The sequence below is a fragment of the Benincasa hispida genome, chromosome 1 (genome assembly GCF_009727055.1).
Source record: "Benincasa hispida cultivar B227 chromosome 1, ASM972705v1, whole genome shotgun sequence".
NCBI classification, from domain to species: Eukaryota; Viridiplantae; Streptophyta; class Magnoliopsida; order Cucurbitales; family Cucurbitaceae; genus Benincasa; species Benincasa hispida.
The window spans coordinates 31,685,526-31,712,336 of NC_052349.1; the positions used below are offsets into that span (position 1 = coordinate 31,685,526).

Genomic DNA, 26,811 nt, shown 5'->3' on the forward strand with positions numbered 1-26,811 from the left:
AGTTTGGGGAACATACTTTAGCAATTAATAGTCTTCACCCACAGCATGCAATGAGAGTATCCATGGCTCTGATTTGGTATTTTGCTTCCATCCATCTCATCCTTTTGCTTTCTGTGTCAAAAAATGTTGCCCATCTTGAATTGAATGGATCTGTCAAAGAGAAAATAAGGTGTATGGAGAAGGAAAGAGTAGCACTTTTATCCTTCAAGCAAAAATTGGTGGATGAATATGATATACTCTCTTCTTGGGACACAGATGTCAACAGTGATTGTTGCAATTGGAAAGGTGTTGAATGCAGCAACACTACTACCACTCATCATCATATCATTGGACTTGATCTTCATGCCTCTGATAATTACGAAAGGTGTTTGAAGGGTGAGGTTGGTTCTTCCTTGACTCAATTGTCACACCTTAACTACTTAGATCTTAGCAATAATCTGTTTGATCGAATTGTCTTTGAGGATATTGCTTCTCTTATGGAATTGAATTATCTAAACTTGTCTTATAATAACTTTGCAACTCCCATTCCTCCTCATCTTGGGAACCTTTCCAAATTGTCTATTCTTGATCTTTCATCAAATTATTGGTTAAATCATGACCTTAGATGGCTGATCCCGAATACTTTGTCATCATTAAAATATCTTGACTTGAGTTCAGTAGTCTCTGAAGATGCCAATGATTGGACAATTGCGATTAACAAACTTCCCGTGTTACAAAGTTTGTTTTTAAGCAATTGTGGCCTTCCAACCCCTATTCTATCATCTCATCATTCAAACATCAATTTCTCAAGATTTCTAGTTGAGTTGGACTTCTCTTGGAATCATATTAATTTTAATTCCTCCAAATTTTATTCATGGTTGATCAACTTAACTAATCTCGTTTATTTGAATCTTAGATCCAACAATCTACAGGGTTTGAACTATAATGATTTTGAAAATATGACTTCACTTGTATTTCTTGATCTAACTTCCACTAGAGTTAATTTTCATTCCCTCAAGTCTTTTGGAAGTCTTTGCAATTTGAATTCATTACACTTAAATTTCAATAATATAGGAGGATTGCTATCTGATTTTTTTAAAGCTTTTCCACCATGCCTGCTTCACTCAGTTCAGTCTCTACATCTTGCATCAAATAACTTTAGTGGATTCTTGCCAAATTTTACTATGCTTCCATCTTTAAAAGAAATAGATTTATCATACAACATGTTGCATGGAAGAGTTCCCCAAAATTTGGGACAATTATCAAAATTGGAGGAATTATATCTCAATGACAATTTATTGGAAGGCGAAGTTTGTGAAACTCATTTTGCAAAGGTTACACATTTAAAATATTTGGATCTATCTAATAATCCTAATTTGAATTTAAACTTCAAGTCTAATTGGGTCCCTCCTTTTCAGTTGGAGGAAATCTATTTGAGATCAATCAAGTTGGGTCCAATTTTTCCCAAGTGGTTACCAACTCAGAATTTCTCTTATCTCATTGATATTTCATTTGCTCAAATTTCAGACATCATTCCTCATTGGTTTTGGACCAACTTGTCTGCGAACTTGTACTACATAGATCTTTCTGGGAATAAAATCATGGGTGAAATTCCAGACTTGCCATTGAATTACTTCAAAGGAATACAGACTATTAATTTTGAGTCAAACAAATTTGTGGGGCGAATTCCCGCCTTTCTTTTTCAATCACGATTGCTCAGTCTTTCAAATAATAATTTTTCTGACTTAACATGCTTATGCAAAATTGGCATCTCTCCTTTAAAGGAATTGGATCTTTCTAACAACCAATTATCAAGACAACTTCCTAATTGTTGGGACTCCATGGACAACTTAGAGGCATTAAAATTGTCTGATAATTACTTTTCCGGAGACCTTCCACACTCTATGAGTAGCCTCATTCATTTGAATACCTTACTTTTACGCAACAATCAATTCTGTGGAGGGTTTGATTCTTTGTCCAGCTTGTCATCTTTGAAAGCCATTGATGCAATGAATAACAATTTATTTGGAGCAATACCATCGTGGATTGGATCAAAGTTGCCTAATTTGACTTACCTGAATTTGAAGTCAAATAACTTCTATGGAAATTTGCCTTCAAGTATTTGCAATCTCAAACGGATTCATGTATTGGATATTTCATCCAACAATATATCTGGAAGCATACCAACCTGCATTCATAATTTCCAAGCCTTCAAACAAACATCAGACCCAAGTAATGATTTTGATGTTGACGATAATGGTATGGAGTTCATATTTTGGAAAAGAGAAAGGAGATTACTCGTGTCAGCTGGTTATGAAGGTTTGGTAATGGTGTTGAAAGGTAAAGAGAGACTGATCATAGGAAAAGTATTAAGATTTGAAAGATTTATTGATTTATCTTGCAATCATTTGACCGGAAAAATTCCTGATGAAATCACCGAGCTTGTTGGTTTGATTACTTTGAATCTCTCCAACAATGAATTAACAGGTCCAATTCCTGGTAACATGGGTCAACTTCAATCATTGGACTCTTTGGATTTATCAAGAAATCATTTATACGGTCCAATTCCAGCTACTCTTTCTCAAATATCAAGGTTGTCAGTATTGGATTTGTCATATAATAACCTTTCAGGAAAAATTCCCACAAGCACTCAGCTTCAAAGCTTCCAAAATTCTTCTTATGAAGGAAACCCTTATCTTTGTGGAGATCCGTTGAAAAAGTGCTTTAATGAAATCCCTCGAGAGCCAAATGATATTCATGTTAATGAAAATAAGAATGAAGATAGCTGGTTCGTACTTGGAGAATTTTTTATCAGCATGACATTTGGATATATTGTTGGTTTCTGGGGTATATTTGGCACTTTGTTACTTCATAAGAGATGGAGACATGCGTACTTCAAATTTCTAATGAACACAATCCATTGAAATCAGGTAAATATTCCTTTTTTTTATAATTAAAGCCATGTTTTTTTCTTAAAAAGATATCAAAATGGATGTTGCTTAGTATTTGAAGGATTTTTTTTTACCCTTGTACAGGTACAGGTACCTTGGAGATATCACTATCAATCATTGATTTGATATATAGTGATAGAAGTCTATTACCATCTATTACTGAAAATTGGAAATTTCAGGCCTTCAACATTTTTTTTTTGTACCTTTATTGGGCTTTTTGGATATTTAATAAAGTTGGCTGTATTTACAATTAGTTTTAAGTTTTGTTATTTTTTTCAATATTTTAGCCTCATTTTTTATATATATGCAATATGAGCCCTTAATAAAAATGGAATAAATATTATAATTATATATTTGAACTCAACGTGAATATGCCTAAATTTTATTTAATTTAGATGGTAGATTTATAATTAAATAAAAACTCATAGGGGTAAAATAGTCTAAAAATGATTTTAAAAAATCCTTTCTTTTAATATATATATTAACAAATTACTAGAGGGGTAGGGAATAGTAGAGCAACCAAGTATCTCAACTAGGCTCACACACCCTTAGCGTCCTAATCACATCCCAGATCTAAAAGCATTACATTAATCAAAGAGAAGTACAAAACGAGCTAGAGGAGAGCTTAAAGATAAATCCATATACAAGTAAGAGATAGGCTAGAGGAAGCTTTCCCATTTATGTTAAGCATTAAACTCAAATTGTCAAGTTTTTAGACAGTTTTTAGCAGGCATTTGGAAGGTCAAAAAATATTCAAATTAAATGTATGACCTATGAATTTTGATTCTCCGGATGTATATTTTCTGATGGTTCAAGTCTCAAGTCATTTGGTATTTTCTATAGAAAGTTATGGCAGTTCGAGTAACGAAGGGTCAAGAATTACTGCAACTTTTGAAATTTTGTCTTAATTATTGTAATCTCTTTCATCTGCTTTTATTAGTGACTTATTGAAGAAATTTAGGAAGACACTTTGTGAGACTATATATAGTGGTATTGTAATCTTTACCAAGACAAGGATGAGAAAGAAATCAATAGAAGATTGAGTATTAGTGTCCATACTTTATTCTTTCTCTCTTCAATAAAAAGCTCCACCACTCAATTTTTTTTTTTTTTTCAATTTGGTATCAGAGCTATGTCAAACCATGGGAGCACAATGTTGGGACAAATGCAGTTACCACGAATCACCAAGATAAACTATGACAATTGGAGTATTCAAATGCGTGCCTTGCTTGGTGCTCAAGACGAATGGGAAGTAGTCCAGGAAGGTCTTGAAGAGGAGGCTCCAATTGCAAATATGACAGCAAACCAATTGAGGGCGATAAAAGAGATGTGCATGGAAGACAAAACCACTCTCTATCTCATGATCCAAGTTGTGGATGAGTCAGGTTTTGAGAAAATTGTAGGTGCAAAGACATCGAAGGAAGCGTGGGACATACTGGAGAAGGTTTTCAAGGGTGTTGATCGAGTCAAACAAGTGAGGCTCCAAACTCTTCGAGGTGAATTGGAAACCATGAAAATGAAGGAGTCAGAAAGAGTATCTCACTACATCACCCGGGTCCAAACAGTGGTGAACCAACTTAAACGCAATGGAGAAACTCTTGAAGATGCCAAGGTTGTGGAGAAAATCCTTCGATCATTGACAAATGATTTTAAGAATGTGGTATGTGCTATTGAGGAATCAAAGACCTTGGAAGAAATGACTATTGATGATCTTGCAGGTTCCTTTGAAGCACATGAACAAAGAAAGAAGAAAAAGAAACAAGAGGTCTTGGATGAGGCCTTACAAACAAAGATGACCATGAAAGAAGACAAGGCAATGTATGTGAAACACAACTGAGGAAGAGAACATGGTCGTGGTGGTCGCAGTTTCAATTGCGGCAGAGGTCATGGTCGTGGAAACAACAATGAAAAGAGAGAAAAAATGAGCCAACTAAATTGGCATGGACGAGGTTAAGGTCGTGGAAGAGGCGATTGCTCAAATACCCCAAATGTCCAGTGTTACAATAGTAGAAAATATGGACACTACGAAAAGGATTGCTATGCCAAGAAGAATGTGGAAGAAAATGCGAACTTAGTCACAAAAGATGAGAGAAAAGCTGACAGTGTTCTCATGATGGCCCATGAAGGAATCACTCCAGACAGCGACATGGTATGATATCTTGATATCAGTGCAAGTAACCATTTGTGTGGGCACAAACATCTTTTTGTTGATATGCAAGAGATAGAATATGGATATGTGTCTTTTGGAGATGCATCAAAGATTCAAGTCAAAAGTTGAGGAAAAATACATTTTTCCCAAAGGAATGAAAAAAAAGGTACTATGGAAGATGTCTACTATGTACCTAACTTGAAGAGTAATATTCTAAGTATGGGCAGTTATTGGAGAAAGGATGTTCGATCTTCATGAAAGATCGAATGTTGCACTTGAATGACAGAAATGATCGAGTGCTCGCACACGTTGAGATGGGGAAGAATTGGATGTTCAAACTCAACATGAAGAATGTACAAGAGAGGTGTTTACAAGCCAGCATGGTGGACAAAGCATTCTTATGGCACTTACGGTTTGGACATTACACTACGACGAACTAAAAGAGTTAGCAAAGAAGGACAAGGTCCATGGGCTACCAAAAGTGGACTATACCAAGAAGTTTTGTGAAGGTTATGTACTTGGCAAACTAGCAAGGGCAACTTTCCAAAAGAAAATACAATATTGTTCAAAAGGACCTGTTGAGTTGATACACACAGACATGTGTGGCTCAATCACTCCAAAATCTTTCAGTGAGAAAAGGTATTTTAATTACCTTTATTGATGACTATACAAGAAAGACTTGGGTTTATTTTTTGAAGGAAAAGTTAGAAGTATTTGAAGTATTCAAAAAGTTCAAGGTGATGATAGAGAAGACAACCAATCTTTACATCAATGCTTTACAGTCAGATAGAGGTGGAGAATACATATCAACCGCTTTCACAAATTATTGTGAGGAACAAGGTATCAAAATATTTTTTACTATACCATATTCACCTCGGAAAAATGACGTTGTAGAAAAGAAAAATCAAACGATCCTTGATATGGTTCGATCAATGTTGAAGAGTAAAGATGTGCCAAAGGAATTCTTGGCAGAAGCAGTACAATGTGCTATGTATGTGCAAAACCAATGTCCACATACAAAATTGGTGAATCAAACACTGCAAGAGGCTTGGAGTGGTCATAAACCAACCATCTTACACCTTAAAGTGTTTGCTAGTGTGGCCTATGCACAAGAACCAGACCAAAGAAGAACCAAACTCAATTATAAGAGTAAGGAATATGTGTTTATTGGGTATGAATAAAAGACGAAGGCTTATAAATTATTCGATCTAATTGAAAAGAAGTTGATTGTAAGTCGTGACATTCAAGTGAATGAAGAAAGCGCGTGGAACTAGAATAATCAACATGAGGCATTACAAGAAGAGTCATTGAGAATTGCACCAATAAACACTGCAATGACTTCTAAAATATTTGACAAAGTGGAAGAGCTGAGTCAACCTAGGATGCAGAGTCTACAAGATCTATACGACTCAACCAATGAAGTACACCTAGTTTGCTTATTAGCAAACTCAGAGAACATTGCTTTTGAAGAAGCCATAAGAGACAAAAAGTGGAAAGTCGCAATGGATGAAGAGATAGAAGCAATTGAAAGAAACAAAACTTGGGATTTGATGGAATTGTCTGATGGATATAGACCTATTGGTGTAAAATGGGTATACAAGAAGAAGATGAATGCCTAAGGTGAGATTTAAAGGTACAAGGCGCGTCAAGTTGCAAAAGGTTACAGAAAAAAAAGCAGGAATCTATTATGACGAAGTTTTTGCTCCAGTTTCAAGAATGGAGACAATTCAACTCCTTTTATCTCTAGCTGCACAATTCAAGTGGGCTATCTATCAAATGGATGTAAAATCAGCATTTTTAAATGGAGTTCTTGAAGAAGAAATCTATACGGAGAAACCCCCTGGATACATGAAATTTGGAAAGGAAAATAAAGTATTGAAACTAAAGAAGGCACTCTATGGGTTAAAGCAAGAACCTCGAGCATAAAACACTCAAATTGATACTTACTTTAAGAAGAAAAAGTTCATACAATGCCCACATGAGTATGCATTATACGTAAAGAAAAAAGAAGGTAATCTACTTATCTTGCCCTTTATGTTGATGATCTTATTTTCATGGGGAGTAATGAGAACTTGATTGTGGACTTTAAAGATGCTATGACGCGGGATTTTGAAATGACGAACTTAGGATTGATGAAATACTTTCTTGGTCTTGAAATTAGGCAAGAAAACTTTGGAATTTTTGTTTCACAGGAGGCATATACGAAGGCCATTTTGAAAAGAAATAAGATGGAAGAATGTAAGCCTGTAGCAACACCAATGGAGCTTGGCACAAAACTCTCTAGATTTGAGGGAGGAAATCAAGTAAATGCACGTGAATACCATAGTTTGGTAAGGTGTCTACGATAACTCACATGCACAAGACCGAATATTGCATATAATGTTGGTGTAATGAATTGATACATGAAGGATCCAAGGCTCTCGCACTTCAAAGCCATTAAATGAATTCTTCGATACATTCGAGGGATGAAATCACTCGGGCTTCTCTACACAAGGACGAGTGAATACAAGTTGATAGGATACTCTAACAGTGATGGGGCGGAGATATAGATGATAGAAAAATCACTTGAGAATATTGTTGGGGTTGATGCCCTAAACTCTCATAGGGTCTTGTAGTTTGTAAACACCTATATGAACAAACGCTTGTGATGTAATAATATGAGATATTTTCTTCACTGTTGTCTATGAAATATGAGATATTTTATTTGCTTTACCACAAACCAATAAACTAAGATCCCTTATTATCATTGTAACTTAAGCATGTATGCGGAGATATACAAGTGGATCATGCCTTGAATGATAACCAAAATGGTTTGTAGTATATAGATATAGGGGGGAAACCTTATCCTAGTGACATTATGGATGTGACCCACTTTGTAGATAGTTACAAATGTTGTGACATACTACAGATGGTATAATCCTGATCATTCATGTGGAGACATGCGAACGGGGTGTCTTATACAAAGGAGTTTGTATATGACTGGACCACGAAGTATTTAGTCTCGTTATATAACTGTAAGAGTGTAATAACATGTATCGAAAGTAACAAGGATCAATAAGCATTTAAGTTCACTAATTTTGGCAGAAACTAAAGCATGCTCATCTAAACAAGAGGGTTTTAGATCATAACTTTGGAGAACTCTTCAAGATCTCGATCAAACAGATGTAGTCTTCTCCAAAGATCACCGTGAACCACCTCAAGATATTCACCACTATCCTCTTGGAGCTTTAGACTGAGTTGTGGGACTCAAGAACAGCTTGAAGCAATGTAAAACGCAAGGAAAAGCTCACCACAACACTCACTCGAAGAATACTTCTTTAGCTGAAATTTTCTCTTAAATTTTTGTAGAATGCATTTTTCCAAATCACTCTATTCTTCTTTATTTATTGCAGGTGAACATGCAAAGAAGAAATGTGCATAGCTTGCAGCTCATGCTTGGAGTTAATGAAGAAGAGGAAGTGGGTTTTGTGTGAGCATAAAGAAGATGATAATGGAAAACTATGAAAATCCATTTTGTGCATGTTTTCCAATTTTTCAATTTATCTTAAAATCAAAATTTTGATTTTTTGATTTTAAAACTAGAAAATTAATTTCATAAATTAATTTAATATCAAATACTAAATTATTTTTTTGCACAAAACTATCTTCATATATTTAAATCATATTTAAATATATATTCTCCTATTCCTTTTAATTTTAATTTGAATGTTGCAAATTAATTTCTCAAGATACTCTAAAACTTAACCATTTACGAGCTAGTCAAGGGACCTCGTAAACCTATAGATCATGGGCTCCAATGATCCGAGATTAATCGGTTAAACTCATTAGACCGATCTAACCCACATTCTTTAACTAATGGGACACTTCACTATAGCCCATAGTTGAACTCCCATCACTGTAGATATATTATGTCCACTTTATAACCATAACCAGTAAATCGATCCTTCACAAGTTGTTCGTAATCACAGCTAGGTCAAAATAACCGTTTTACCCCTATGAATACATTTTGCTCCTTAAGTTCCCACTAACCCTCTATTGAACAATTCTGATTCATAATCCCTATGAATCAAATCCTTCCTCTATCATGAGAAAGTGAGGTCCAGATTGTTCAAAACCTGAAATCAGTACTTAATAGAACAACCTATCTGCTAACCCTAAATCGAGTAGGAGCAAATTCCATCTTGTAAGGTTATGTCCCCAGATATTCATCCGGTCTTATCCCTAAAATGGGAGGCTTATTGAGTAGTGTTGTTGGACTACTCTCACCATTTGCAGATCAAAAGATAATCCCGAACAAACAGAAGTTCATAGCTAGCTCAGGATTAAGATCGAGTTAACTTAGATTATTTAATAAATTAAATAATCAGTTTTAACGGTAAACGGTCGTTATAAAGAAAAGTGACTATTTACGTGGTCGAGTCTATATGCAAACTCATTGCATAGGATGCCCCTACTCACATATCTCAACATGAACGATCTATGGATAACATCGTTTGTAGCACTTTACAACTTCTTGTAACAATTACAAAGTGGGTCGCATCCCATAGTGTTACCAGGATGAGATACCCAATTTCATCTATATACTTATTATGACCATTTAAGCTATATACTGTTAACTTGATCCTATTTATGTCACTATATAAAATCACAGTATTCAGACTATAGCCATGGATATGTTTATGGGATTTTCATAATAAGATGCAAAATCAACAAGTTATTATTACTGATAAATAGAATTTTTAATATGAACTACGAGTTCTTGGACGTTCCCAACAATAACATCATTCATGACAGAGACTTCATTTCACTAGGATGACCATAAGTAACATGACCTTAATCCTGAGTGAGTTGGGAACTCCTTGAAGGAAATCAAACTCGAGATTTCCATGAGCAGCGAAAAATAGATCATTCCAAATTACAATCATGAATGAACATTACAATTACAATTGTAAACAAAACATGCGATTATACAATCAATATAGAAATTACAGCATGAACAACCACAAATGAATAAGAATAAATCTCTATGAACATTTGTAGACTCGTCTCCACATTCCTTGTTCACGAAAGCTCGAACACAGCAACCTCGAATGCTCGAACAACATGACCGCTCTGTAGCACGAACACCGCATATTCGTCTTTTGCGATCGCCTCAGTCACGAACTCCCCAGCAACACGAGCAGCCTCCACAGAACCTCAATGGTGTCGAGTTTAGTATGACACCAACAAGAAGGTTACCTTGGTATTCTCAGTCTGAGAATCCAAAGGGTGGGCTCTGTTCGGACTTGGAATAAGGCAGACGAAGAAGGAATGAATAATCGTGTACACGATTGGGCAAGTGGAAGAAGACAAAAACCTATCGCATAGGTCAATGCCCAATCATTTAGCTAAAGCTAAGCGATCTCTAGCAAAAGTTAAGCGATCGTTTAGCTCAATGTTTGTCGCCTACAAAACACTACACGATTGTTTACTAAAACACGTTGTCCCTTCGTAAATCGTTATTTACTTAACAAGCATCGTGAGTTTCTTTTTGCGAGAGAAAAAATGCAAAATCAATTTTTGACGTTTTGTAAAAACTTACTAAAATTAGGAAAATAATTTTTCTTTTATCTCATGGTTACCATGAATTACCAATGACCATCCACTCAATTGGTTATTAAAGAAAAAGAATTAATTATCCAATAATTAATATTATTATAATATAAATGATAACCAACTTATCATACTATATTTATAACCTATATTTTTAATATTTCATCTCATGAAATATATAAACTATAGTTTTTTTCTATTCCATGATAATTAATGTAAATCTCATTTACATCAATCCTCTACTGGATGTATCTCATACATCATACCGATTATATCCTATATAATCAAAATATCTCTTGTCAATTTGAACATTTCAAATCAACACCAAGAACTAATCCTCAACTGAATCCATTGAGCAACCAAGGGGACCTTATGAACCTGTAGCTCGAAGCTCCAATAATACGTGAATAATTGACTAAACTTTTTAGTCACGGGATCCACCATCCGTTAACTGCCAGGCACTTTACTAAAGACCGATAGTTGAACTCTCCTTACTACAGATATATTATGTGTCCATCTTAACCAATTAAAAGTGCGATAACCATTCACATATCGCTCGTAAGTACAGCTGGGCCAATAACTGTTATGCCCCTATAGTTACATCTAACTCCTTAGGTACCACTGATCCCTCTAAAGAGAAGCTTTGGCCACTATGTTCAAGCCCTGGAATCAGCCCTTAAGGGAGCAATCTCTCTACTTATCCCTACTTCAGGAAAGAAGTGAATTCCATCTTGTGGATTGAATTCCCAGCTACCAGATCAGACAAGTCCCTAAAAAGGTAGGCATGTTGAGTTGGCANCCAGCTACCAGATCAGACAAGTCCCTAAAAAGGTAGGCATGTTGAGTTGGCAACCTGGCCACTCTCACCCATACTAATCAAAAGACTGTCCTCAAATGCAGGAGTTCTCAAAACACTCAGGATTGAGGTCGTGTCACCTATGGTCATTTAGGTGAGATGTAAGTCTCTAGTATCAACGACGTTATATACAGAGTCTAATTATCTCATGGTTCAGGTTTTATACAAACTCTATGTATTGGACACCCCCGCTCGCATGTCTCCACATGAATGGTCAGGATCTACCATCTGTAGCACGTCATCCATACTACAGACCTATTGAGGTTATCACTTAAGGCATGATCCACTTGTATATCACATATACATGCTTAAGTTCACATAGATAACTAAGGAGCTTTGTTTATTGGATATGAGTAAATGCTAGAATTAAATAACACTTATTTTATTCATTAAACAATGTGTATCTTTACAAAATAACGAGACTCCGACAGAATTAAGACACCAATTCCAACACTCCTGCCTATGAGAGCAGTTCTTTGATTTGCATGGGTGCAAGTAGCCAGATTGCCGACTCAAACCTACCATTTTGGGGATTCGTCTGATTGGGGAGATGGAAACTTAGTTACATAAGATGGAATTGACTTCTTCCACGAAGTAGGGGTAAGTAGATAGATTGCTCCCTTAAGGGCTGATTCTAGGGCTTGAACGATGTGGCACCATACAGCTTCTCATGGCACAAGAGGTGTCCACTCATTGTAGGACTATGATGTATTGTTCAATAGAGGGATCAGTGATACTTAAGAAGTTAGATATAACTATAGGGGCAAAACGGTAAATTAGTCCAGTTGTACTTATGAGCATCTGTGGAGGGTTATCGTACTCTTGACTAGTTATATCTGATCAACAAAGAAATATATCTGTAGTCAGAAGAGTGCAGCTATTAGTCTTTAGTGGAGTGTCCGGCAGTTAACAATTGGTGGATCTCGTGACTAAAGAGTTTAGTTAGCTATTTAGGTACCATTGGAGCTTCAAACTACAGGTCCACAAGGTCCCCTTGGTAGCTTAATGTATTCAAGTTGAGAATTAGCTTTTGGGTCAATTTGAAGTGTTCAAATTGACAAGAGGGAGTTTGATTATATATGATATAATTAAATTGGTTCAATTATATATGATATAGTTGACATGATGGATGAGATACATTATTTGAAGGAATTTGATGTAAGTATGATTTATATCAAGTAAAGGAGAAAATGACTATGGTTTAAATGTTACATATGATGTGATATTGAAATTATAGGTTATAAATATAATATGATAAGTTAATTATTATATTTATTTATAATTAAAACGATTATAGGATAATTGTTGGTAGTTTCTCCTTTAACTGTGCATGAAAGTGGAAGGTTTTATTTAGTTTTCATAACTGAAGAATAAAATGAAAAAATGTTTTCATTTTATAGAGAATCGCATCATTAAGTGCACTGTTAATCATTTAGCTCATGAGAGACTACACGACAGCCTTCAACTATTTGTCTAAATGATCATGTACACACGCCTTTGACTAAGCGATCGTGTAGCATTTCACTAATAATCGCGTAGCAAGCAATTCACTAAACGATCGTATAGTTTTCTACTAAACATCGTGTGGCAAGTGATATTCACTAAACGATCAAGGCTATTTTTCTAAACGATCGTGTACCTACTGTTCTATTAAACGATCAAGCACAAAGTCTATACGATAGGCAGTATACTCTCCCACTTGCTTGGTCGTTGAGTTCGATCATTGTTTCCTCTAACCCTCTACCAAATTCATAACAGTGCCCACACCTCCTGGATTCTCACCCGAGAATACCAAGGTTACTAACTGGTGGTGTACAAGAGGTTACTTGTTCGTGGAGAAATTTGTTCGTGACTATTGGTAAATTGGGTTGGCATTCTAAGCGAAAGCGAGAGGTAGTTGTTCCAAGTTCTTCATGAAAGCGAGAGATCTGTGAAAGAAGAGTTCTTCAAAGGTGAGTCTCTCACTCCTTATGTATTTAATTACTATAACATGTCGTAATTTGTTAGAAAATGCATAACTAGTTTATATGTTTTGAATGCTTGTAATTCTGTCACAATGAATTTCGATCGATCGTGCTTCCGTTCATGGGTTCTCTTTGACAAGAGTTCCTTCAATTGGTATTAGAGATAGGTTCTGATATTCCAAATCCATTGATGTATAGAAATGCATTTACAGTTTTGGTGGGTAAATCATGTTTGCATTCTGTTTAAATGTTAAATATGTTTGTAGATGTGGATTAATGTAGTTTTCTAGGATGATTGCCTCTGAATGGTTGAATTCTTTTACATTCAAAGTTAATTGTAAGGGCCCCTGTGTTTTTTGGTATATTAACTTGCAATCGAGTCTGTAATTCAAAGTGTTTGCGTTAGTGTGAGTCGCTCGTGATGAAGCTTCAAAGCAAGGAGTTGCACATTACTTCGAGGAAGAAGAAGACCAAGCGTTGGTCAAATCGTGTAAAAGATGGGGTAAGCGATCATTGAATATGTGATACTCGACAGCAAAGTAGATGTGTGTGCACTAAACGATCGTGTAGCTCAACAAGCTTCATCGTTTAGTCACTGACTACACGATCTTGTAGTAAAAGTTACTTAGCGCGTGATCTATGATCGTCTAGATGATCGTGCTTCACAATAATGTAGTCATCTAAACGATCGTTTAGACTTGCGCTATTTAAATTAGTACGCTAAACGATTGAATGGCCTCATGCTTCATTGCATTATAAATGGTACTTGATCATAGCTATGGGATCGTGGTTACTCAAGCAATTTACTAAACGATCAGGAAGAAGTCTTCACCCGAACGGTTCAAGACCCAGTTCACTTGTGAATTGGTTTGCTCAATGGTTTTATGTAATAGATAGAATTTAAATTTCAGTTTTTTTAGGCTACTCATCCTGGTCCATTAATTTTTGTGAATGTATATAAGATGTATGTTTTATTATATGTCATATAGTATACCATATAGTTGAAATCCCACCTTAAGTTATGCATTGGTCATGCATCATCTCTATATTGTAAGTGTTTTGATATAGTAGTTTACATGATTAAGTTACTTAAAAAGCATGCTCATACATCATATAATATAAGAGTTTTATTTATGCATGCATTAAGCATAGACATGCATCATTTTTATATTATAAGTGTTATAGTAGAAGGGTGTATGGAAGCATGTATGCTTAGTTCATTACAAAGTATATAAGAGTTATATATAGTAATGAATGAACGTTGCATGAAGCATGACACATAGGTTAAATTTATAAGAGTTGTAAATACCTAGCTATGCATAGCAATGGGAATGGTTTTGGTTGTATCTTTTATAACTGTTATAAGGAAAATTAGAATTAAAATCAATAAGAAAGATATGTATGCGAACTTAGGCCTAAATCATGTTTTTAAAAGAGTTTTAAAACTTGATAAAGATAGACCTAAGATCACGGTTCTAATGAGATTAGCAACCTAATGTTTAATCTTTTAATCAGTTTAATAGGATTAAATTGACTAACAAAAAATTAAATATGTAGCAAATCTATCTATAAGGGACCTTTTGTCTATGGTGAGTTCTGTCTAGGCTGAGGTATTTAAACTGATAGAAACGGAACACCCCAACCTGGGAACCTACCTGGAAAGGTGAATTAGATATATTTTGGTGTCCTTATTCTCCCGGAGTCTCGTTGTTTGTAATTATACACACTGTTTTATGAATAAAATAACTATTATTTCATTCTGGCGTTTACTCATATCCAATAAACAAAGCTCCATAGTTATCTTATGTAAATTTAAGCATGTGTATATGATATACAAGTGGATCATGACTTAGGTGATAACCTAAATAGGTTTGTAGTATAAGGATTAAGGTAGAATACCTGATCCTGGTGACACTACGGATACGACCCACTTTGTAGAGGTTTGCAAGTGTTGTAAACTACTATAGATGGTAGATCCTGATCATTCATGTGGAGACATGCGAGCGGGGGTGTCCTATACAAAGAGTTTGTATAAGATCGAACCACAAGATGACTAGACTTTGTATATAACGTCATTGATACTAGAGACTTACATCTCACCTAAACTACCATAGGTGACACGACCTCAATCCTGAGTGTTTTGGGAACTCATACCTTTGAGGGCGGTCCTTTTATTAGTATTGGTGAGAGTAGCCAAATTGCCAACTCAACATGTTTACCCTTTTAAGGACTTGTCTGATTTGGGAGCTGAGAACTCAATATACAAGATGGAATTCACTCCTTTCTCGAAGTATGGATAAGTAGAGAGATTGCTCCCTTAAGGGTTGATTTCAGGGCTTGAACATAGTGGCCACAACTTCACTTTGGAAGAGAGGACTCTTCATAGTAGGACTATGACTTATGTTCATTAGAGGAATCAATGGTACTTAAGAAGTTAGATGTAACTACAGAGGCATAACAGTTATTGGTCCAGCTGTACTTACGAGCGATCTGTGAAGGGTTGTCATACTATTGATTGGTTAAGATGGACATATAATATCTGTGGTAAGGAGAGTTCAGTTGTCGGTCTTTAGTGGAGTGCCTGGCAGTTAACGGATGGTGGATCCCGTGACTAAAGATTCTAGTCAGTTATTCACCTACCATTGGAGCTTCGAGCTACAGGTCCATAAGGTCCCGTTGGTAGCTCAATGGATTCAAGTTGAAGATCAGTTCTTAGTGTTGATTTGAAATGTTCAAATTGACAAGAGATATTTCGATTATATATGATATAATCGGTATGGTGTATGAGATACATCGAGTGGAGGATTAATGTAAATGAGATTTATATTAAGTGCCATGAAATAGAAAAAGAGCTATGATTTTTATGTTTCATGAGATGAAATATTACCACTATAGGTTATAAATATATTATGGTAAGCTAGTTATCATTTATATTTATAATAATATTAATTATTAGATAATTATCTCTTTCTCTCTAATAACCAATTTAGTAGGAGGTTAATGGTAATTTTATGGTAACCGTAAGTTAAAAGGAAAAATATTTTTCTAATTTTAGTAGGTGACAAAATTGTGATTTGAGATTTCCTCTCTCGGAAAATACTCACGGAGAGTTGTCAAGTAAATTAGATTTACTAAGGGATGGCTTGGAGTTAGCAAAACGATCGTGGAGTGTTAGTAGGTGATAGACACTCAGCAAAGCGATGAGTTAAATGATAGCATAGCTTTTGTTAGACTATCGCTGAGCTTTTGTTAAATGATTGGCATCGACCTATACGATGGGTTTTTCCATCTCCCATTTGCTCAATCGTTTAAACGATTTTTGTTCATCCATTTTTTTGCCTCAAACCAAGTCCACAAAGAGCCCACCCTCTGGATTCTCACACCGAGAATACCAAGGTAGCCTTCTTGGTGGTGTCATACTCAACTCGACATTGTCGAGGTTCTGTGGAGGTTGTTCGTGTTGTTTGGGGAGTTCGTGACCTTGGTGATCGCTGTGTTCGAGTGCGTGGTGTTCGTGCAGTGTAGCGGTCGTGTTGGACAAGCGTTCGTATGTTGCTGTTTTGCAGTGATCGAGTGTTTGTGATCAAGGAGCTTTATGATGAGTCTGCAAAAGTGTGTTACTCTTGTTCTTGATCATATGTATAACATGTTGTAATTTCTGTATTTAATGCATAACCGTATGTTTATTTTGAGATTGTAATTGTAAAGTTCGTATATGATTGTAATTTGGAATGGTCTTTCCACTGCTCAAGGAAATTTTCGTATTTGATTTCCTTCAATTTGATCAGAGCTAGATTGTTCTGATATTCCAAATTTCAATTTTGTTTTGAACTTCTTTTACAGTCTTGGTGATTTTTCTGCATTTGTGTTTAATTGTTAAGTACATTTGTGAATGGAGTTAATGAATGTTTACTGGTTTAATTGCCTTTGTTTAAAGCTTTCTTCAATTATAAAGTATTAATTTGTAAGGGCCCCTATGTTTTTGGGCGTAATTAACTTGCAATTGAGTCTGTAATTCAAAGTGTTTGAGTTTTTCGAGTCGTTCGTGATGAAATTTTGAAGCATGGAGATGCGGTTCTCAATGAGGAAGAAGACCAAGAGTTGGTCGTATCGTGTAGTCTAAGGTAAATGATCATTGGGATTTATCTAAACAATGGGGTAAATCGTTTACTTAATGGGGATTTACTCTATCGCATTGCATTGGTTTCCCGATCCCATAGGCGTTGTAGGTAGACAATCGTAGTGGGAGCATTTGATCGTGAAGTTAGCAAGCCTCATCGCTCAGTTACTACCTACACGATCGCACGGTATACAATACAAAGGCACTTGTTAAGCGATTATGTAGGCGATCGTTCTTTGCCACATTGTAGTCGTTTAGACGATCGTATAACGCAAGCGTTCTGCAGAGTGCGCTAGACGATCGCATACCTTCATCGCTTAGTACAAGGTATACAATCGTTGCTAAATGATCGTTTAGCTTTAGGGGCATTGGTGAACGATAGAGCGAAGTGTTTGTTCTTTTATGTAGATGATCGTGGGAGTTTGGTACATGATGGTTGGAGACGCGTTGCTTCAAACGGACGGTTCAAGACCCGGTTCGCCTATTTGAACCAGAGACTCCTTGTTTTTATAATAGTTAGCTTTTTTTTTTTTTTTTGTGAACTTGAGGCAATTCTACCTGGTTCATCAACATTTGTTTATTATACATGTGATGTATGGTGCTTATATGGCAATGTGTTTGAAATATAGTTTAAAAACCCACCTTAGGTTGTGCAATTATTCATGCATCATGTATTATAAATGTTATAATCTAGCATGAAGAAATTACTTGAAAGCAAGCGCATGCATCATAAAATATAAGAGTTATATTTTGCATGTCGTGAGCATTATCATGCATCATCCGTTTATTATAAGTATTATAGTAAGTAGGTGAAGGGCGTGTGTCAACACGTCCTATGGTTTCTATCATTGGTTCACACCATGAGATCATTCTGTACTCCCTCGTGACACCCTGGGATCGTCCCCCTTCTGATGGGTTTTGTGCAGTTGGTCAAGATCAAGGTTAACTCCAGAAATGGACCGGGTCGCTTTAGGTTTTGCCCCAATCAGATTTTTTCCCTTCGAATTGGCTGCTTGGGGTAGATCTCTAGGGCCTAAAATGACGAGTCACACTTATGGGAGATTGTTAAGTAAGTTTATGATCTCTTGGCCAAATCAATGATGGCTAGTCATTATAGGAGTAAGAATTGTTCTGGTATTAATGACTGGTTGAGAACTTCTCAATTTAGAGGAGGGATAATTGACCTCCCTTCAGTAGCTTCTGTCCTAAACCTTTGAAGCGTCATTGCGAAACTAGATGTCACACTAGATTCATATTAGTTTTGCTAAAACCTTATTGGATGTAGTTTATTTTACAATGGGTATTTCCTCAAAAACCTAACGTAGGTCAGTGTGTTTTTCTATTCAGCAACTCGTTAGTATTTTCAATTAGTGCTTTTAATATGACTGAATACGTACAGTGGAAAGAATCATGTGAAACGTATTTTGCGGCAAACAACCTTAATTTTGTCATAGTTGAGGAATGTCCCCAAGTCCCAACCCTTGATGCACCATGACATGTTCATATGAGGTGTGGATGAAGGCTAATTCGTTGGTCCGACTTCATATTTTGGCAAACATACCTGATGTTTTGGCCAAAAGGGTTGACAATATGGTCATTGCACACGAGATCATGGACTCATTGCAAGATTTATTTGAACACCAGTCTTTACTTTTCGAGCATAAAGGGATGGATAACAAAACCAGTAGTGTCAGTTGTTCTGACACTGATCCCATTACTCTCCAAAAGAGGAGGAAAGACAATAAATCTGATTTATTGGTCTTGGAGACGTGTTTAGTTGAGAATGATGATTCTGCTTGGATCTTAGATTCGGGTGCTACCAATCATGTCAGTTCCTCTTACCAAGGATTCAGTTCCTAGAAGTTGCCACAGGGAGAGATGACTCTACGAGTCAATACTGGTGAGGTTGTTTCAGCTGTTGCTGTAGGCAGGCTAGAGTTATTTGTTGACAAGAAACGTTATTTGTTACTAGATAATATTTTCATAGTTCCTCATATTAAGAGGAACTTGATCTCGGTTTCTTGTCTCATTAAACAAGGGTATACATCTCCTTTATTGAGAATAAATGTTTATTTTCAAGAATGGAATGGAGATTGGTTATGGTTCAATGGAAAGTAACTTATATGTACTAAGGTCATTAATCATAAAAGCCTTGTTTAACACTGAAATATTCAGTACAATAACAACAACTAAAAGACCAAAGGTTTCTCCTAAAGAAAAGGCACAACTTTGGCATCTAAGGTTAGGTCACATCAACCTCAATAGGATTGAGAAGTTGGTGAAAAGTGAACTTCTAAAGAGTTTAGAAGAAAACTCCTTCCCAGTATGTGAACCATGCCTCGAAGGCAAAATGAGCAAACGACCTTTTATTGGAAAAGGTTACAGAGCCAAGGACACCTTGGAGCTTGTACATTCAGACCTCTGTGGTCTGATGAATGTTAGAGCTCAGGGTGGGTATGAATATTTCATCTCTTTCATAGATGATTATTTAAGATACGACTATCTCTACCTAATGCAACGTAAGTCTGAAGCCCTTGACAAGTTCAAGGAGTATAATGTTGAAGTTGAAATCTTGTTAAGTGATAACTTGTAGAAATACAAGTTATATGTATCGACATACATAGAATATGCGGCAATAGGAAGGAAACGTTGCGTCGAACGTAGTAAAATTGGCTTAGAAACATGAAGATTGTAAAAGTATCGCAAACACACCCGCTGACAGCATTGCGAAAGCAAAAAAGAATATTCAAACCTTTGTTTTGCAGGTAATAGGTATCACTGCATGCGGCGATTACTCATGGACAAAAAGATCAACGCATTCTTGGGGCATTCTGAAATTGTATAGCTTTTTCTGATGTACAGCCTGACAAATGGAATGTGGAGCAGAGCATACATTCCCACCAATTGCGACAAAAAAAACTAACTATTAAAAGCAGAACCACTGAGGATGGAGGTGCTCAAATCTATAAATAGCAACACTCAGCACAAGAAGAAGACACTGAAAAAAAAAGACAAAAAAGAAGAGGAAAAATAGCAAAAAAAATCCTAAGAACTCTCATGAGAAGAAAGTTCTCCACCTCATTCCTCCACTCATCCAATGAATCGGTAAGTAAGTAGCTCCGATCGGAATCCGTGCCAAGACATTGACACGCAGCTCTCGACTGTTCTTACTTTCTATTCATCATTTGTTGTTTATTTTCTCTCTATCATTCATATCTCTATGGAAAACGTTTTATATTTACCAATTAATATCACTATCATGTTCATCTCTTATCTCTCTATTAATGATTATGCATTCATCCTTCATTTCTTTCACCATGAATCACTAAACTTCTAAGGTGTGGGGGAATGATTGAGTGAGTGAGTCAATCCATGTTTAAGATGTTAGCTAAGTTTATTTAACGTATGCTCTATGGCATCTTCACCTGCGACAGCAGAAGTGAAAATGTTAATCCACCTCTTGAAAGAAGGGTGATAGAATATGTTAACTAAAGCAAGAAGTATTTCTAGAGATGGAAACAACCTTGTATTTGGAAACGTTCATCCTTGATCATCATTGAAATATGGTGACACGGGCATCACCGAGAGGTGTAAGCTAAGGGAAGACGGAACTTTAGTTACGTCCTTAGTAGGATTGACAAACTTGCAATAATCTTTTCCCTTAACCCGTTTCACTCTGTGTTTCTATCCACAAGACTTTCCATCAAATTCACTCACGCATACCTTGCACAATTTCAGCTTTCTTTGTTACCTGTTTGTTCATTTACCATCGCATTTTACTCTCTAGCACTTCACAATCATAATTTGTTTACGATCGCACATATCACTTCATTGTTGCACAAACATCGCAAATCCCCGCGTTTGACCTCAGATCATTATGAGAAACTCGCGGTGGAATTATACTTGGCTTTATCGCGAGAAAACTTGTGACACACATAACATTATCTGAAAGGATGAATTGGTATTTTACAGTAAACTCTATAACATCGCATATATCATCTGTTTTCGTGATTAAGACATCACATATCATTTTTGCATTGGCATGACAAAAAGAACAATTTTTTGGTGCCATTGCCGGGTATTGGCGACTTTAGTTCTGATATTTTTGTTATATTATGCAGGACAAGTTTCTGGAGTACAGTGTGCTTAAATGAAGAGCCACTGACGGTGTATGAGTACTGGGATGGATCTAGAATTCAATGTCGACCCAGAAATCGGGAGAACCTTCCATAGGAGAGCATGCTAAAATCGTAATAGGCATCGCAGAAATATGGAGAACAACAACAATGATAGAGCCAAAGTAAAAAGAATGAATCAGCCGCCATAAGACCCCAGTCTTCTTGGCTGCTAATCGTAATATTCGTATGTGGAACTATGTTGCGCCCAACTTATACGATTTTCTTCTTGGTATCGCAAGATTAACTGTGGAAGAAAATGCCAGGTTCAAGATTAAACCTATTATGCTCCAAATAATACAAAACGCGGGCCAATTTGGAGGTTTGCAAGGAGAAGACCCACATGCACACCTTACCAGTTTTGTCGAGATGTGCAATACGTTCTCCATTCATGGCGTCACACCCAAAGGCATCATACTCTATCTATTTCCTTACACACTCCAAGATGAGGCCAAGAAATGGGTCCATTCTTTAGAGCCAAACGAAATTAACTTCTAGGATCAGCTGGTAGAAAGATTTATAAAGAAGTTCTTCCCTCCTACCATTAAGGCCAGAAGACGACGGGAAGCACTAAATTTCGAGCAGGCAGACAATGGAACTCTAAGCATAACATGGGTGCGCTTTCAACGTTTGGTGAAGAACTATCCGCATATAGGAATCCCAGATTGCGTTCTTATGGAAACTTTCTATAATGGCCTGAACAAAGCAACATAAGCGATCGCAGACGCCTCAGCAGCTGGAGGTTTTATCGATAAGACATATACCAAAGCCAAAGTCATCCTAGATCGCATATCGTAAAATACAGATGATTGGGTTGATGACGGATATGGAGGTAAGACACGGAACGAAGGAAAACAAACAATGTCATTGTACCAGTGAACATAATGACGACGCTGGCCACTCAAATGGCCGTAATCACCTCACTTCTGCAAACCATGGCCATAAATCAAGGAGCACTCTCTCAGAACGCAATGCAAACCAATGCACTGACACAAATGGCAACAGTAAGTTGTATACAATGTAGAGAGGCTCATTCAGTGGAAGTCTGCCCGTCAAATCAACAATCAATATATTTCATCCATAATAACCCCTTCAGCAACACTTATAACCTAGGTTGGAGGAATCATCCACACTTCAATTGGGGAGGGAACACTGACAAAGAAGGCCAGATGAATCTGCACACCAATTATTCAGGAAATAGAGGAAATCCTCCAGGCTTTCAACATCAAGGTCAAGGCCAGAATCATAATTAGAACAGACAACCTCGCAATTAAGTGATCAGTCCATCGTATTGCATGCATAAAATCTGTCTTGAAGAAGGAAAAACTGGATCTTTAGAGAGGTAGCGCTGTCTAAACCCTGCCATGAGGGAGGTTGTCAAGAAAGAAATTTTTAAGTCACTTGATGTCGGTGTCATCTACCCCATATCTGATAGCGGCTGGGTAAGCCCAGTGCAATGTGTTCCAAAAAAAAAGGGTATGACTGATAACTGGTAGAAATACAAGTTATTACAGCTCAAATAAGTAAAATAATGAGAGAATGCAATGGTAAAATAAGCAATATCATGTTCAAAAGCGCTAAACTGAAAGGAATTGCAATCGCAAGTGCCCATCGCATAAAAGCAGCTAATTCACTTATTTTGTGCAGGAAAAATGTGATGGCGCAAGTAAAACTGTGATCAAAAGGAATAAGGCATCAGCGCACTTGAAGATTACGATCACAATTCATGCGATCGTATGCGATCGTGAGAAGTTTCTTAAAAAGGTGGCCGCATAAAGACTGCGCATCAAGGTGACAGCATAATAAATCACGATGGGACGGAAAGTTAGTAACGGTCGAAACTAGTTTACAAGCTGTTAAAAGCCACACTGTAACAAGTACACTAAACTTTTGGTGACCATTAATCAGCGCATCAGAGCAAAGGAATTAATGCCGCCCATCATTGCAATCATTAAAGAGAAATGCTACTTCATCTTGAGCTCTATAAATACCAAAGGCCACTAGTGTAAAAGGGAACAAGTTAAAGAGTTAGTAGTCCATTCACGCACATACTTGTACATATACTTAGAGGACGGAGAAGAGCAAGGGACGAGGAAGTCGAGAGATCATTCCCGAATAGATCGAGAGACTGCCGGAAACCTTTACAAAGGAGAGAAGGCCAACACTTGCGAGAGCAAGAATATACATCTGGAACAGAGTTGGAGTGAAAAAGAGCAGTGTAAAAGGCCACGTGAAGAAAGAAATTGCTTATCGGGATTCTTATCTCTCAAATCCATTTGATATTTTATATTTAGTACTTTATTTACAGCTAATGAACATCTTATTTCAATCTATGTTCAATCTCTCCATACTTTGCATGAGTAGCTAAATTTCTAAATGGGTTGAGAAGTACGTAGCTAGCATGACTTAAGATTTACATTTTAATGCGATCATCTTGCCTTATGTATGCATCATTCATCTTTAGATATACTTGAGAGAGTAGTCTAAAGATAGAATCTAGACTTGAAAGAGTCAGATTAGAATTTAGGCTTGAGAGTGTCAGATTAGAATCGCAAAAGCAAGGAATAGAAACTTAAACATAAGTTATATTGCTATTTACACATCGCATGCGCCCTAGAAATAGGAATGACTGTGTGCATCATTCATCATCACGTAGACAATAATAGAGGCTTAGACATAAGTCCTATCGACTTTTTCGTATACACATCGCATGCGTCCTAGAAATAGGAATTATGGCATTCTACATTGAGAAATGACGTGTTGTTATTTGTGTGTAGCACGATCGCATAACTTGTGCACAATCTTAAGAAATGTTAGCTAATCCCCTTCTCAACCCTTCATCACATACTCATTGTAACTCTACACTTTTATCAACTCTGCGTTCAACTCCGTCGCATAGGAAAAATTGTTATTCAAACACTATCCACTTCATTTGTTTCTACCACCACAAAAGAATCAAAGTGTCTGCCGTATATTTACTTAGTAGTCCCTGTGTTCGACCCTGTACTAGGAAACCTAAGAAGGCTTATACTTGGGTCTTATTAGGGAAACTTGCCTGTACAATGCATAACACACATCACCACAAACTCATACCATAACACATCACAAGTAACACGCATCAATGACCGTCATCGCCAACAGTAAGAACAGATTAATTTCAACCAAGACAACGACGGGGTGGAGGATATGCATGGACTATCGCAAGCTGAATTTGGCCACAAAGAAGGACCATTTCCCACTTCCCTTTATTGATCAAATGTTGAATTGACTCGCAGGAAATGAATTCTTTTGCTTTCTTGACGGCTACTCAGGGTATGACCAAATTGCAATTGCGCCAGAAAATCAAGATAAGACAACGTTCACATGCCCATTCGGCACGTTTGCATTCTGACACATGCCATTTGGACTCTGAAACACACCAGGCACCTTTCAAAGGTGTATGATGGCCATTTTCTCAGATTTCTTGGAAGAGTCAATTGAGATATTCATGGATGACTTTTCAGTTTTCGATAACACCTATGAAACTTGTTTGAGAAATTTGGAGAGAGTTTTGAAGAGATGCGTAGAGACGAATTTTGTTTTGAACTGGAAGAAATGTCATTTTATGGTGGAAGAATGAATAGTACTGAATCACAAGGTATCAAAGGCAGGATTGGAAGTAAACCAAGCAAAAATCGATGCAATTGCCAATTTACCACCACCAGTCAATGTAAAAACACTTAGGAGTTTCCTGGGGCATGCAGGATTCTATCGGAGATTCATTCGAAACTTCTCTCAAATCGCAAGACCCCTAAGTGCACTTCTCGAGGTTGATCTCAAATATGAATTTGATGATGCATACGCCGAAGCGTTCCACACTCTAAGAAAAACACTCATCACCGCACCAATTCTTGTTGTGCCCGACTGGACACAATCGTTTGCGTTGATGTGCAACGCAAGTGGATATGCGGTAAAAACGGTCTTGAGCCAGAGAAAAGATAAAGTTTTGCATTCTATTTATTATGCAAGTAAGACACTGAATGATTCTCAAAAGAACTATACAACCAGAGAAAAAGAAATGCTCGTAGTGGTGTTTTCCCTGGAGAAATTTCGACAGTACCTAATCAGATCGAATGTGGTAGTGTATATAGATCACTCTGCGATCAAGTACCTCATGGCAAAAAGGGATACAAAGCCAAGACTGATTAGGTGGGTACTACTCCTATAGGAATTTGACCTAGTGATAAAGCACCGGAAGGGCACGAGAACTAAGTTGCAGACCATCTATCATGTCTAGAAAATTGCGAGGTTCAGAAGAAAGAAAATGAGATTGAAGAAAGATTCCTTGACGAACAGCTGATGACGATATATGATAACGCTCCATGATATGCAGATATCGTAAACTTCATAGTTTGCGGCCAAGTACCAAAAGACTACTCATATTAGTAGTAGAAGAAGTTAAGGCAGAATGTTAAATTTTATTTCTGGATGACCCATTCCTATATCGACTCAGACCTGGCCACATTTTGCATCGATGTGCTCCTACACACGAGACCAAGCACATCTTAGAGCTTTTTCATGAGTCCCTATATGGAGAGTATTTTGGGGGGCAGCGAACTGCCGCAAAAGTTCTATAGAGTGGCTACTTTTGGCAAACACTGTTTAAAGATGCCCATGCCCATGTTGTGCAATGCGACAAGTGTCAGCATATCAGGAACATGTCCAGACGAGACGAAATGCCTTTAACTTTCATCTTAGAGATTGAGCTTTTTGACAAATGGGGAATCAACTTCATGGGCCCGTTTCTGCCTTCAGAGGGCCATCACTATATTCTGGTTGCGGTTGATTACATTTCACAATGGGTTGAGACCATCGTATGCTTTAGAAACGATGCGGCCACGGTGGAAAAATTTCTCAAGAAAAAGATCTTCACAAGATATGGAACGCCCTGTGCAATAATCAACGATGAAGGCATACATTTCATCAACCACATCATCACCAACCTATTAATTAAATTCAATGTCAACCATAGAGTCGCAACTGCTT

At 36.8% G+C, this 26,811-nt stretch overlaps 2 protein-coding genes across 8 annotated transcripts; both read left to right on the forward strand.

Moving 5' to 3' along the window:
* LOC120070273 (receptor-like protein EIX1) lies at window positions 1-7,729 on the forward strand. 7 transcript variants are annotated; one of them, XR_005479832.1, is made up of 3 exons: window positions 1-2,909; window positions 4,059-4,542; window positions 4,649-7,729. XR_005479832.1 is itself a non-coding variant. In XM_039022171.1 (3 exons), exons 1-2 carry the CDS (start codon window positions 51-53, stop codon window positions 2,901-2,903), a joined length of 1,722 nt encoding a protein of 573 aa, XP_038878099.1. In that variant the 5' UTR covers window positions 4-50; the 3' UTR covers window positions 2,904-2,909; window positions 3,015-3,156. The 7 variants fall into 7 exon arrangements, 6 of the variants coding, with proteins under 6 accessions (XP_038878098.1, XP_038878097.1, XP_038878099.1 ...); XM_039022171.1 differs by lacking the exons at window positions 4,059-4,542; window positions 4,649-7,729 and adding an exon at window positions 3,015-3,156 and having other exon boundaries at window positions 4-375; window positions 1,507-2,909; XM_039022174.1 differs by having other exon boundaries at window positions 244-380.
* LOC120076875 lies at window positions 6,796-25,974 on the forward strand. The gene is made up of 4 exons (XM_039030827.1): window positions 6,796-6,951; window positions 7,272-7,409; window positions 25,424-25,735; window positions 25,834-25,974. The coding sequence occupies exons 1-4, from the start codon at window positions 6,796-6,798 to the stop codon at window positions 25,972-25,974; spliced, it is 747 nt and encodes a 248-aa protein (XP_038886755.1).
* Window positions 25,975-26,811: the final 837 nt, after the last annotated feature.